This window comes from Macaca thibetana, chromosome 6 (assembly GCF_024542745.1).
Source record: "Macaca thibetana thibetana isolate TM-01 chromosome 6, ASM2454274v1, whole genome shotgun sequence".
Classification (NCBI taxonomy): Eukaryota; Metazoa; Chordata; class Mammalia; order Primates; family Cercopithecidae; genus Macaca; species Macaca thibetana.
In genome coordinates this window covers 99,280,766-99,295,313 of record NC_065583.1, presented here as the reverse complement: position 1 = coordinate 99,295,313, position 14,548 = coordinate 99,280,766, and the positions used below count along the sequence as shown (strand labels likewise).

The window sequence follows — 14,548 nt, the reverse complement described above, 5'->3', positions numbered from 1 at the left end:
CTCAAGATGGTTTCCCAGGGGAATTCTGATGTCCCTGGGTTTGGGAACCACAGAACTAAGTGATCTCCTGATTCTTTTTGCTATAACAATTTCTGATTGGTTTGGGCTTTGCTAGGCAAATAAAGAGAATACAGATTAAATAACAGACTAAATTAACTACCCATTCATAAATTTTATATATATATACACATATATGTTAATACATTACTTTTTATTTATAAATAATTTAAGACACACAAGAAGTTGCAAAAATAGAATAGTTTGTGTATACCCTTTATCCAGCTTTCCCAAATGCTATCTCTCATAACCAGAGTATATTTTCAAAACCAGGGAATTGATATTAGTCCAAAACTATTAACTACAGAATTTACTCATTCACCAATTTTTGCATGCTTTTATTGTGTATATAGTACTACGAAATTCCACTGCAAGTATTGATTTCCATAAACATCACCAAGATCAAGACACAGAAGTGTTTCATTCCCACAAAGAAACTCCCTCATACTATCCTTTCTCTATCGTCAGACTCTGCCCCCATTCTTAATCCCTAGTGATCACTGATCTCTTCTCCATTGCTATAATTTTGTCATTTCAAGAGTGTTATACAAATGAATCCATACCAGATACAACCTTTTGAGATAGGCTTCTGGTACCCAGCATACTACCCTAGAAATTCATAGAAGTTGTTTTATGTAACAATCTGGCTGAGTAGTATATCATTTATGGATATACCACAGTATATATATTGGCCCATTGAAGGATATGTAGGATTTTTCTATTTCTTGACTGTCCAAATAAAGTTGCCATGAATATTTATGTACACGTTTTTGTGTGGACACATATTTTCATTGCTGTATTTCAATCCTGTACCCAGGAGTACAATTTCTGGGTCATATTGTTAAGTACCACTTTTTCAGAGTGACTGTACCATTTTTCCACCAACAATGCATGAGAGATGCAGTTACCTTCCTTTCTCACCAGTACTTGATATTATCAGCATCTTTAGCTTTAGCTAGGTTATAGTGATAACTTGTTGTGGTTTTAATTTGCATTTTCCTGATGGCTAATGATTTGATCTTTTCATGTGCTTATTTGCCATCTCTTTTGTGAAGAGATGTATATTTGCCCATTTTGTAATGGGATTGTGTTTTCTCACTTTTGGTTTAGAGAATTCTGTTTTAGATGTAAGTCCTTTATTGGATAAGTGTTTTGCGAATATTTTCTCCCAGTCTGTGGTTTGTCTTGTCATCCTATTAACAGGAATTTTTATTTTGTATTTTTTAAGACAGGATCTCACTCTGTTGCTCAGGCTGGATTGCAATGGTGCAATCATAGCTCACTGCAGCCTCAAACTCTTGTGCTCAAGCAATCCTCTGATCCTCTCAAGTACCTGGGACTACAGGTGCACACCACCATGCCAGGCTAATTAAAAACTTTTTTTTTGTAGAGATAGTGTATGGCTTTGCTGCCCAGGATGATCTTGAACTCCTGGCCTCAAACTATTAATATCTTCCCAACTCAGCCTCCCAAAGTGCTGGGATTACAGGCATGAACCACAGCGCCCAGCTTAACAGGATTTTTCAGAGAGAAAAAGTTTAATTTTGATGAAATCCACCAATTTATCTATTTTTTTCTTTTATGGCATGTGCATTTGGTGTATTGTCTAAAAACTACACGTAAACCTAGGTTGTAAAGATAGTCTATGTTTTGTTTATCTTTCCTTACATTTAGATATATGATCCATTTTGAGTTAATTTTGTATTACATGTGAGGTTGGGGTTCCTTTGTTTTGGTTTTTGACAAATGGAAGTCCACATCATTTATTGAAACTCTTCTTCCTCTGTTGGTTTTAAGATAAATCCGTTGGCCATACTTCTGAATGTCTATTTATGGATTCTCTATCTTATTTCGTTGATCTGTATTTCTGTCCCTCCTCCAAGTCTTGATTACTTTAACTATAAAATCAAGTTTTATGATTCCCCCACTTTTATTCCTTTTTCAATATTGTTTTATTTATTCTAGTTGTCTTTCCATATACATTTTTTTTAAATTTTTATTTTTTTGAGATGGAGTCTCGCTCTGTCGCCCAGGCTGGAGTGCAGTGGCTCGATCTCGGCTCCCTGCAACCTCAGCCTCCCGAGTAGCTGGGACTACAGGCGCCCGCCACCACGCCCGGCTAATTTTTGTGTTTTTAGTAGAGACGGGGTTTCTCCATGTTGGCCAGGCCGGTCTCGAACCCCTGACTTCAGGTGATCTACCCACCTCGGCCTCCCAAAGTGCTGGGATTACAGGCGTGAGCCACCCTTCCCAGCCTCCATGTAAGTTTTAGAATTAGCTTTTCTACATCTACCAAGAAAAAAAAAGCTGCTGGAATTTTGCATACATTTTGTGCCCAAGGTGAGTGTATTGTTGCTCTCACCATAGACCTGGGCTTGCACAGTCAGGCCCAGCAAAGTACCAGGCATCCATTTCATGTTGGATACATGAAGGAAGAGGCCTCGGACACACGGCCGTGGTGAAAGAGGTTGGGAGGCCACACAGAGAAAGGAGAGGGCACTAAGATCAGGCTCAGTCGCTTCTGGATCTCAGGCGCCGGAGATTATTTATGGGTCAATCTGGCGGCCCCTGGGCCTCAGGTAGAACTGCTTAGCAAGTGAAAAGGGCGTCCCGGGTGCAGCCAAGAGGGTACAGCTGAGAGCCATCGTCGAAGGTGCCTTGACGTGTCAAAGAAAGCAGGGGAACCGGGACAAGACCCTGGGCGTCCGCGCTGTCCCAGCCCCTTCCTGGTGCGCCCCGCCCAGCGATCACAAGGACCCCACCGCCGGGCGAGAGCTGCCCGCCCCGCGCCTGACGTCCGGGGCCTGGAACCGCGCTGCTACCGCGGCCTCTTTCCCTGGTTCTGGCCCGGTGAACGAGGCCCAGCAATCTCTCTCGCATATCACAAAGGGTTGGGTCAATTAAGGCCCATCCGAAAGCATCTGCTGAGCCCTTGGGAACAGTTTAGTCAAATACTGACTGCAGCTACACGTTGGGAAACGCTGGTACAAACCAACAGGCAGCCTTTCCGCCCTTGTGGAGAGAGACTAGCAGCATCATCACTGGCATAAAGAGATAAACCCAAGTGTGCTGGAAAATAGGAGCTCTGAAGAGCGGGAGACAAGCAAGGCACCATAGTAACAGAGGTCCTGAGGATGGATGTGGAACACAAGTTGGAGCATGACCAACTGAGACCAGTGTTGCTGGAGCACGGAGCCAAGGGGAGAAATGGCAGGATAAGGCTGGAATATGCAGGGATGAAGCACAACCTGGATTCTTCTGTGTCATGGCAAAGGTTCTGCTCTTGATCCTACAGAAAATGGGCAACCAAAGCAATTGTTTTCCAAAGATCCTAAACAATGTAAAGCTAGGCTCTGATCAAAGGGCTAATTAATCCATTTACTATTTGTTACCAGGAGTTTCTTATATCAGATTTAAATCAGAAGGCTAATAGCTTCATTTCAACCATGCCACTGTATCCATGAAAATTCTGTAAAAAGTATTTGTGGAGAGCAAAATCCACATGTACTGAATACCTAGCTTAAATTATCAAAACACAACCAGTCTTATCTCTACACTAAACTACTTCATTTGCTGACTGGTCTTTGAAGACATGAAGGTCGCTGACAACCTCATGAGAAGATACTGAAAACATCAGTCTTGTCATATACCTGATCTCCCTTGCCTGACATATACTTCCATCATCTAAATGATCCAGTGCCTGTATCCTAAACACAGTAACATAGACACATTACAACACAGATCCTGACACCTTTAAACAGAGTGGGGAGCAATTTTGAGGTTACTATTTATCACCTGGGTCTCTGAAAGATGGATACAAGAATGTGCATTTCCAAGGGTACCTAAGATTATCTGTGTGCCATGAAACTTGGTAACTGCTTGAAGTGTCACACCAGATATGGAAAATACCAAGAATTAAAAAGAAAGCATCTCATAGAATTTAAGTGAGTTTTTGAAGTTGCATTAAAGTTGTTAAAGTAATACAACAATACTGCACATTTATTCCAGCTCTATCTCATTTTCTTATTCCACAGGATGAGGGGAACTGTGCCAAGTTACAAATGTTATTAACTCTAGAGAATCCTGAAACAACCCTGTCTTATCATCTCCTAAAATTGGTACAGGTCCTATGTTCGCTGGTTTAGGATTTAAAAAAAAGGCAGGGGACGTATGGTAAAGAACACAATCTTTGTGGTGAGAACGGGGGACAATAAGATACAAACATTTTTTGGCATAAGAAAATTTATTACTACAGTGTTTTCACCATTAAAATTTATGATCTTGGTCTTTCCTTCTTGCCTTTGTATAGGGCCAGAAGAGACACATTGGCTACTTTGACAACCTTAAAGCGGACTCCAGGAATATCACCAACAGCATGACCTTTGCGACCAAATCCAGCAACCAGAACTTCATCGTTTTCCTGGAATAAAATAAAAAGTTTATTTCTAGTGTCAATGGCAATCACAAAAATACTTTCATGTGAGGAAACTCCCTTGCATCAGATAAAAATGTGAGGGAGCCCACCCCAAGAACAGAAGGTACAAAGCAGTTGAAATACTCACCTCAATAAAGTTCAAGCAACCGTCGTTGGGTACAAAGGCTGTGATTTTCTTGCCATTCTTGATCAGCTGGACCCTGACACACTTCCTAATGGCAGAATTTGGCTGTTTGGCTTCCACTCCTCTGAAATATAAAAGGCATAGCAGAGTGAGCTGGCTTTCTGAAAAAGGATAATTTTTTCACATTAACTAGAGAACTACTGAGAAACTGTTTCTATCTTTTCAATCTAACCTCAAATGGCTGAGCTGAAGTCCTGTGATGTCAACCAAGTTTTCTGCCAGTCTTAATTTCATTAGCACAATGGGGGAAATTTCTAGACCTTTTACAGTTATAACATTAGACTGGAGTGGCAGCATGGGCCTGTAGCCCCAATTACTTGGGAGGCTGACGTGAGAGGATCTATGCCTAGGAGGTCAAGACTGCCAGCCTGTATAGAGACCCTGTCTCAAAAAAAAAAAACTAGGATAAGAATTAGAAAGTCTGGGCTGGGCACAGTGGCTCACGCTTGTAATCAGGGCACTTCAGGAGGCCGAGGCGGGCGGATCACCTGAGGTCAGGAGTTTGAGACCAGCCTGGTCAACATGGCAAAACCCCATCTCTACTAAAAATACAAAATATTAGCTGGCTAGCTGGCGTGGTGGTGGGCTCCTGTAATCCCAGCTACCTGGGAGGCTGAGGCAGGAGAATTGCTTAAACCTGGGAGGCTAAGGTTGCAGGGAGCCGAGATGGCGCTACTGCACTCCAGCCTGGACGACAGAGCTAGACTGTCTCAAAGAAAAAAAAAAAAAAAAAAAAAAAAAAAAATTAGAAAGTCTGAGTTCAAATGGATCTACCATCAAATACGATTGAACTATGTGAAATTATCATTTTTAAAAGTCAAAACCAGTCAAGTACTGGCAGTTTCATGTCTCAATCTTAGGTGTACGACCTCAGTAAATTCTGATTCAAGTCACTTCTTTTCACCTTACCTTTATCAAGTCGAAAAATCATTTGATTGCAGATTCAATAGCTGACACGTGACATTTACTTGTAACAGCTCCCACAGTAAAAGTGTTTGTGTCCTTTACTTCATCATTGTTAGTATCTTCTCCAATTCCTCCCAGGCCAACGTTAAGTAAAAACCTTAACTACCTAATTCCCAAACACTAATTTTACCAACTTTTAAACAGAATAAACGCTTTGCAATTTTACCCCGTAATGCCCAAATGAACAGTACACAAAAACCTGTAACTACTTTTAAGATAAGAATTCGTAAGTTTATGTCTCGAATTCCTATAATAAACTAAATCTGACGGAAGCAATGGACTTACACTTTTTCCAGGACGATTCCTTTTGCATGAGAAGCACCTCCAAAAGGGTTGGCCTTCAGGGCTGTGCCCAAATGGGCTTTCTTGTACTGTTTATCATGCCACTTCTGGTCTCGTCGGTGACTACGGAGCTTCCTAGCAGTACGAAGTCCACGACACTTGCCTAAAAATTAACTATTTTAGTTCTTCTGCAAAAACACGCCATCTACATGTTTCCCATCTTCTAAGACACTCGCCTCATCTGGAATAAACCCTTAAGCCTACTGGCTCTCGTACTATTTACTGGCCTGTGGGCCAAACATCTGGCCTTCAGGTTCCCCTGAACCGACTAATGAACGTTCGAAGAGAGCTCCGGAGAATGTATTCTCCCAAAGGACTAGGCCCCGCTCGAATGCTTGGGAGGAAGCGCCGGCCTCCCTGTGTCCCTCGGTACCCCGACCTCGGCGGCCTCCACGCCTCACTGGCCCCTTCCACGCCGCACCATGTGCGGCCCGGAGCGGCGCTTCCCCGGCCCTCCGCCATGGAGCCTCTCCGCCATGAAGCCTCGCCGTGGCATCCCCCTCCCTACTCTATTCGCATCCGCCCGCCAGTCCCTAAGACCCCAAGTCCCACTTGCGGCGCCCTTAGACTGGCCAGGTCAGCTCACCCATCCTGTCGGCGCCACCCGCCTGAGCCAAAGAGAGAAGCAGCGCAGGAAGGAGCCACAAACCACCGCGAGCAAGCCCCGCCCAGTCAAGGACCCCGCGCCGCTGTCTGCGTCGCGCCTGACCCGAGGCTGGAGTCTCTCCTTTGAAAACAACGGGTTTACATCACTTTCCTGAGCTAGAATCTGCGTCTTATTTAATGTGCAAGAAATTCAGAGATACCTAATTTGCATGGGTTTTTTCCCCCCTTTTCCTGAGAATGCTGGAGACCGGAGGAACATGGACTACCAATCCCAGAATGCTTTGCATGGGACCCGCTCACCGCGTAGGTGCCCTTGCCGAAGCTACGTCGAGGAGGTCGCGGGGCTGGGCTGGGCGGAGCTAGGTCCAAGGAGGAAGGAGTCGGTGAGCTGAATCTGTAGAGAGTACTGGGGCGGGAGTCCTGCGAGTAGTGTGGAAAATTAGACTTCTGAGCCTTAATTCGTGCTCACAAGCAGCACAGTAAATTGTAAAATGTAGTGAAGCAATGTAATATAGTAACTAAAACCCCAAGCTTTGGAGCCAGACTGCGCCTTTAACCCTAAAGCTGCCCTTTATTTGGACTGGCGAGTCATTTAATTTTTTTTTTTTTTTTTCCTGAAGCAGGGTCTCACTCTGTCGCCCATGCTGGAGTGCAGTGGTGTGATCTCGGCTCACTACAACCTCCACTTCCCGGGTTCAAGCGATTGTCCCACCTCAGCCTCCTGAGTAGCTGGGATTACAGGCGCCCGCCCCCGTGCCCGGCTAATTTTTGTATTTTCAGTAGAGACGGGGTTTCACCATGTTGGCCAGTCTGGTCTCAAACTCCTGACTTCAAGTGATCCGTCCGCCTCGGCCCCCCGAAGTGCTGAGATTACAGGCGTGAGCCACCGCGCCTGGCCATTTAATTAACTCCAATACTGTTTCTCCTGTAAGATGAACTAGCTATGAGAGGTTTCTGGGATATTGGTTCACTGAGCAAGGATTTTAAAAAATGCCTTCCATGTGCCAGACGCTGTTGTAGGTACCAGGAATATGGCAGTTAAATTAAGAGGGTGAAGGTTTCTGCTCTGATAGAGTTTATATTTTAAGTGTGAGAGGACAGACCAGATAGACAGATAGATGTAAATTAAATAATTAAATAGATCATTTTACATACTGTAGCGCTATAGAGAAAATATAGCTGGATGGGTGATAGTGACTTGGGAATGGGGGTGGCTACTCTGGATAGGGTAGGTTAAGGAGACATCTCGAGATGTAGAAGGGGCTAGTGCTTTTTAAGAACTGAAAGATCAGTGAAGAAGGGGAGCTTAGTGACTGAGGAGTAGTGTGGCACTAGATGGGATCTGAGAATTACACAGGAATATGTGGAGCCTGTAGGCCATGGTAAAGCCTTTTTTCTACTCTTCTGGTGATTTAAGGCCATTGTAAAGTTTTGAGCATGGGAGTTGGTAGCAAAATAAGATTTATATTTTTATGGGATTACTCTGGCTGTTGAGAGGAGAAAAAGACATGAATCTGGGAGGCCCCTTCGGAAGGTATTGCAATAGTTCAGAGGAGAGATGGTGATAGCTTGGACCCTCAGTGGAGGTGGTAAAAAGTGGTTGGGTCAGATACACTGCTTGGTGGTAGAATGAACAGAATTTGCTCAGGACTGCAGGATGTGGGAGAGGAGTTAATTACACCCCTATGATTTTTTACCTCAGCACTTGGGTGAGTTGTAGAGTTGTGAGTTGGGTGAGTTCTAAAGTGGGAAATACTAGGAGAGGAGCAAATTTCAAAGGAGGAAATGAAGAGTTCTGGTTTGGATATGTTAAGTTTGAGCTGCCAAACATCCAGGGATGTGGAGTGGACAGTTGGATATATGATATGAAGCTCAGGAGTCATCAATGAGTAAATAGTATTAAAACTATGGCTCTGATTGAGATAGCTTAGGTGATGACTGCAGGTAGAACAGAGGAAGATTAGAGTCCTGAGCACACCAAAGTTTAGTGGTACAGAAAAGACGGCAGGTGAAGCAAAACAGATGAAGAAACAGTGGCCAATGTTACACTCTGTTCAAAGCCAAGTGAAGAAGGGAGTGAGAAAGTGCGAAAAGAGAGAAGATGAGGACTGAGAATTGTCTTTTGGACTTGAAAATGTGGAGGTTACTGGTCACTGTCAAATGGGGATTCCATGGAGTACTGAAAGTGAAAGGCTGATGGGATCAAAGTGAAGAGAATATGGGAGGGAAGGAAGTCTAGACAGCAGCTATAGACAATTTTTGCAAGACATTTTTTATGTGCAGAGAAATGGGACCCTTTTAGGAGGGAAATGTGAAGTTGGAGGGTTTTATTTTTAAGATGACCACTTTTATGACATTTTTGTATGCTGATCAGGTTGAGAAAATTAAAAATGGGTTATTCAGCAGAGAAAGGGGATAATTGCAGGAGCAAGTCCTTAAGTAGACTAGAAGGGTGCCCAAGTGGAGGAGTTAACTGTAGGAACAATAACAGTTTATGTACAGTAATAGAGTGACGGGTACAGCTGCAAGTAAATTGGAAGATTTGATGATAGGAGGTTGTGGAACTTCACTTTTGACTTATTTTTTCAATGAAATAAAAAGCAAGGCCATCAGCGAAGAGAGAGTGGGAGAAAAAGGCTTGAGGAGAGAAGGTAAGATGTGAAATCATTATCAATGACAATACAAGCGTTAGATAGTACTTACTATGTGCCAGATTCTATTTTTGGCTTATATTTATTAACTCATTTTATTCTCATAAGGAATTTTACTGAGGGATAGATATACAAAAACTGAGGCTTTGGTGAATTTAACTTGCCCAAGCTCACATATTTAGTAAGTGGTAGAACTAAGATTTTAACCCAGGTAATCTGGTTTTAGAATCTTATATTTGACCCGTATGTTATACTGCCTCCTAATCTAGAATGGTAGGAAAACACATTGACAAGAAAATAGGGTTGTTGAGCAGTTCTGAGAGCCCATTTGAAATCTGTGTTTATGAAGTGACATCAGTGAGTTATGTGTATTTCTTCAGATTCGTTCAGTGAAATAACTGAATAGGTGAGGATGTGGATTTAAATGGCTGGAGTTGAGGTCTAGTCAGATAAGTATGATGGAGGGAGGGCAAGGGATTAAGACTATTTGCAGGAAAATAATTACAGAGATGAAACATGAAATCAAAGCTCGAGGAATAAAGAGCCACGAATAGCCATAATGCTTCCGGAGAAGGACTAGCCCTACCAGATATGGGAATTTTTAATGCAACTAAGAGAGTACAACTAAGAGAGTACAATTTTGGTACAGAAATAGACAAATTGTTGAATAGAACAGAATGAACAAATCCCAGCAAGAGATTCATATGAGTATAGAATATTATTAAATGACAAAAGTAGATGTCAGATCAATGGGTAAAGGAGGGACTTTCAAAAAGGTAGAGCTAGAAGTCCTAGCCAGAGCAATTAGGTAAGAAAGAGAAGGCATTTGGTTTGGAAAGGAAGAAATTAAATTCTATTTGTTTGCACGTGATATGATCCTGTATATAGAAAACCTTAAAAAACTGCAGCAAAACTTGTTAGAACTAACGAATGAATTAACCGAAGCTGCAGTATGTAAAATCAACATACAAAAATCTGTCGTGTTTCTATACACTAACAACTATGTTAAAAAGAAATCAAGAAAGCAATCCCATTTATATAGCTACAGAAAGAAAAATGAAATAACTTAGGAATAAGTTTAACCAAGAAGGTGAAAGGTCTGCATTCTGAAAACTATAAAACATTGATGAAAGAAATTGAAGTGGACACATACAAATGGAAAGACATCCCATGTTCACAGATTGGAAGAATTAATATTATTAAGGTTGTCTATACTAGTTGAAATGGTTTACAGATTCAATACAATCTTTATCAAAGTGTCCCTGTACTCCCAGAAATTCAGGAGACTGAGGTAGAAGGATCTCTTAAGCCCAGAAGTTTGAGTCCAAGCTGGGCAATATAGTGAGATACCATCTCTTAAAAAATCCCAATGATGTTTTTCAGGGAAATAGAAAAAATAATCCTAAGATTCAAAGGAACCACAGAAGACCATGAATAGCCAAAGCAATCTTGATCAAAAAGAACAAAGCTAGAGGCATCATACTACCTGACTTCAAAGTACACTACAAAGTTATAATAATCAAAACAATATGGTATTGGCATTTAAAAAGACACATGGAGCCATAGAACAGAAAAACCCAGAAATAATTCCACACATTTACAGTCAATTGATTTTTTTTTTTTTTTTTTTTTTGAATACAGAGTCTCAGCCTGTTGCCCAGGTTGAAGTGCAGTGGCGCCATCTCGGCTCACTGCAACCTCCACCTCCTGGGTTCAAGTGATTCTCCTCCCTCAGCCTCCTGAGTATCTGGGATCACAGGCATGCGCCACCACACCCAGCTAATTTTTTTTTTTTTTTTTTTTGAGATGGAGTCTCACTCTGTCACGCAGGCTGGAGTGCAGTGGTGCAGTCTTGGCTCACTGCAACCTCTGCCTCCTGGGCTCAAGTAATTCTCCTTCCTCAACCGTCTGAGTAGCTGGGATTACAGGCGTGCACCACCATGTCCAGTTAATTTTTGTATTTTTGGTAGAGATGGGGTTTCACCATGTTGGCCAGGATAGTCTGGAACTCCTAACTTCAAGTGATCCACCCTCCTCTGCCTATCAGAGTGCTGGGATTACATATGTGAGCCACTGTGCCCAGCCTAATTTTTGTATTTTTAGTAGAGACGAGGTTTCACCATTTTGGTTAGGCTGGTCCTGAACTCCTGACCACAAGTGATGGGCCCTCCTCGCCTCCCAAAGTCAAGAGATTATAGGCACGAGCCACCGCACTAGGCCTTACAGTCCATTGATATTTGACAAAGATGCTGTGAGGACAAACTGGGAAAGGACATTTTCTTCAGTAAGTGGTGTTTGGAAAATAGGATATCCACATGCAGAAGAATGAAACTGGATGCATATACGATATATGTATAAATCAACTCAAAGTGGATTAATGATTTAGACACAAGACCTGAAACTGTAAACCACTAGAAAAATAGGGAAAAGCTCCCCTTGTCCATTGGTCTGGACGAGGTTGTTTGGATATGACCTTAAAAGCACAGGAAACAAAAGTAAAAATAGACAAATGGGATTACACGAATTAAAAATCCTCTGCACAGCAAAGGAAACAGCAGAGGAGACAACCTCATAATGGCAGAAAATATTTGCAAAGCATGTATGTGATACTGTCCAAAATATATAAAGAACACACTAGCAAGAAAACAATCCAACTGAAAAATGAGCAAAGGACTTGAATACACATTTCTCAAAAGAAAACACAAGAATGAATATCAGGTATATGAAAAATGCTCAGAATCACTAATCATCAGGGAAATGCAAATTAAAACTGTGAGAGATCACCTCACACCTGTTAGAATGGCTATTGCCAAAAAGATGAAAGCTAAGTGTTAGTGCAGATGTGGAGAAACAGAAACCCTTGCGTACATTCAGCGGAATGTAAACTAGTACAACCCTTATGGAAAACAGTGTGGAGGGTTTGCAGAAATAAAAAATCAGGCCAGGCATGGTGGCTCACACCTGTAATCCCAGCACTTTGGGAGGCTGAGGTGGGTGGATCAACTGAAGTCAGGAGTTCCAGACCAGCCTGGCCAATGTGGCAAAATCCTGTCTGTACTAAAAATACAAAAATTAGCTGAGTGTATTGGCAGGTGCCTGTAATCCCAGCTACTCAGGAGGCTAAGGCAGGAGAATTACTTGAACCCAGGAGGCAGAGGTTGCAGGGAGCAGAGCTCGCACCACTGCACTCCAGCCTGAGCAACAGACCGAGACTCTGTCTCAAAAAAAAAAAAAAAAAAAAAAAAAAAATCTGTCTACTGTGTGAGTCAGCAATCTCACTGCTGGGTATATATCTAAAGCAAATAAAATCAGTATGTCAAAGAGATGTCTGAACTTCCATGTTCACTGCAGCATTAGTCACAATAGCCAAGATATGGAATCAGTACAACAGTAAATGAATGGACAAATTAAAAATAGTTTACATACACAACAGAATACTATTCAGCCATTAAAAAGAAGGAAATCAGCCGGGCGTGGTGGCTCAAGCCTGTAATCCCAGCACTTTGGGAGGCCGAGACGGGCGGATCACGAGGTCAGGAGATGGAGACCATCCTGGCTAACACGGTGAAACCCCGTCTCTACTAAAAATACAAAAAAGAACTAGCTAGGCGAGGTGGTGGGCGCCTGTAGTCCCAGCTACTTGGGAGGCTGAGGCAGGAGAATGGCATAAACCCGGGAGGCGGAGCTTGCAGTGAGCTGAGATCCGGCCACTGCACTCCAGCCTGGGCGACACAGCAAGACTCTGTCTCAAAAAAAAAAAAAAAAAAAAAAAAAAAAAAGAAGGAAATCTTGTTATTTGCAACAACATAGATGAACCTGGAGGACATTATGGTAAATGAAAGGAGCCAGGCACAAAAAGACAAATACTGTATGTTTTCACTTATATGTGGAATCTAAAAATTTTGAACTGATAGAAGAAGTGAGTAGAATGATGGGCATGGGAGTTGGGGGTATTTGGGGAGATATTGGTCAAAGGATACAAAGGTTTAGTTTGACAGGAGCAGTAAATTTTCAAGAGACTTGTTGAATAACACGGTGACTCCAGTTGACCCACAGACAACATGGGTTTGAATTGCGCAAGTCCAAAACAGGCAGATTTTCTTCTACCTCTGACGTTCTGAGAAAGCAAGAACTCTTCATCCTCTTACTCCTCCTCAGCCTACTCAGTGTGAAGACTGTGAGGATGAAGACCTTTATGGTGATCCATTTCCATTTAATGAGTAGTAAATATATTTTCTCTTCTTTATAATTTTGTTATTAACATTCATTTCTGTGGCTTAATTTATTGTAAGAATATGGTATGTAATACACATAACATGAAATATGTGTTAATAGGCTGTTTATGTTATCCAGTCAACAGTAGGCTATTAGTAGTTAAGTTTTTAGAAAGTCAGAAGTTATACACAGATTTTCTACTGTGTGGGGAGGTCAGCATCCCTAAACCCCATGTTGTTCAAGGGTCAACTGTATAAATAACAAAGTATATATTGAAAATTGCTAAGAGAGTAGATTTTAAGTGCTCTCACCACAGAAAAATTATACAAAAGTATTTGAGGTAATGCATATGTTAGTTCTATTTAACCATTGTACAATGTATATATATATTAAAATATGTTGTGCACCATAAATATACACAGATTTTGTTAAAGAATAAATAATTAAAAATAAATTAATATTTAAAAAAGATGGAGCTGCACAAAAAGTGATTACCCAATGAAATTGTGTCACTATCTCACCCTGAAAGCAAAAATCAACTCCGGATAAATTAAGGGCTTAAATATCAACAAGAAAACTTTGAAATTCTTAATAGAGAACAAAGGTGAATATCTTTTTCAACTTAGTCTGCACATGACAAGAACGGTAAGTTTGATCATATTAAAATTAACACCCTCTTCATCAAAAAATATCTGAAAGAAAGTAAAAAGACAAGTTACATACTGAGGATTGCTATCCATAGCCACAAAACTTACAAAGGATTAATATTTTAAAAAATTTCTGGCCAGGCACGGTGGCTCACGCCTGTAATCCCAGCACTTTGGGAGGCTAAGACAGGGGGATCACCTGAGGTCAGGAGTTTGAGACCAGCCTGGCCAACATGGTGAAACCCCCTCTGTACTGAAAATACAAAAATTGGCCAGACATGGTGGTGCATGCCTGTAATCCCAGTTACTCAGGAGGCTGAGGCAGGAAAATCACTTGAACTCAGGAGGCAGAGGTTGCAATCAGCCGAGATCACTCCATTGCACTCTAGCCTGGGCAATAGAGTGAGACTCTGTCTCAAAAGAAACAAACAAAAAAATCCCTTCT

The 14,548-nt window shown here is 41.8% G+C and overlaps 2 protein-coding genes across 4 annotated transcripts in view; one reads left to right on the top strand and one right to left on the bottom strand.

Moving 5' to 3' along the window:
- Positions 1-4,281: 4,281 nt before the first annotated feature.
- On the bottom strand, positions 4,282-6,868 carry RPS23 (ribosomal protein S23). Its single transcript, XM_050795743.1, has 4 exons — positions 6,571-6,868; positions 5,928-6,087; positions 4,620-4,740; positions 4,282-4,477 (listed from the first exon to the last, which is right to left on the bottom strand). The coding sequence occupies exons 1-4, from the start codon at positions 6,572-6,574 to the stop codon at positions 4,331-4,333; spliced, it is 432 nt and encodes a 143-aa protein (XP_050651700.1). The 5' UTR covers positions 6,575-6,868; the 3' UTR covers positions 4,282-4,330.
- A 118-nt stretch (positions 6,869-6,986) lies between these two features.
- Positions 6,987-14,548, top strand: part of LOC126957601 (V-type proton ATPase subunit S1-like) — a 108,310-nt gene continuing 100,748 nt past the window's right edge. For all 3 annotated transcript variants that reach the window (XR_007726828.1, XR_007726827.1, XM_050795707.1), the window contains exon 1: positions 6,987-9,241. Coding sequence is in view for 1 of the 3 variants with exons in the window: in XM_050795707.1 (XP_050651664.1) it covers positions 9,085-9,241 (157 nt within the window). In the remaining 2 variants the exon portion in view is untranslated. The remainder of the gene's footprint in view (positions 9,242-14,548) is intronic.

What these genes read in the sequence shown, in the direction of transcription:
- RPS23 (XM_050795743.1), bottom strand. An exon ending in GGAATCGTCCTGGAAAAAGT is followed by an intron (nt 4,741 to 5,927) that starts GTAAGTCCATTG and finishes TTTATATTTCAG; the next exon opens with AGGAGTGGAAGCCAAACAGC. An exon ending in GTTGCTTGAACTTTATTGAG is followed by an intron (nt 4,478 to 4,619) that starts GTGAGTATTTCA and finishes ATTTTATTCCAG; the next exon opens with GAAAACGATGAAGTTCTGGT.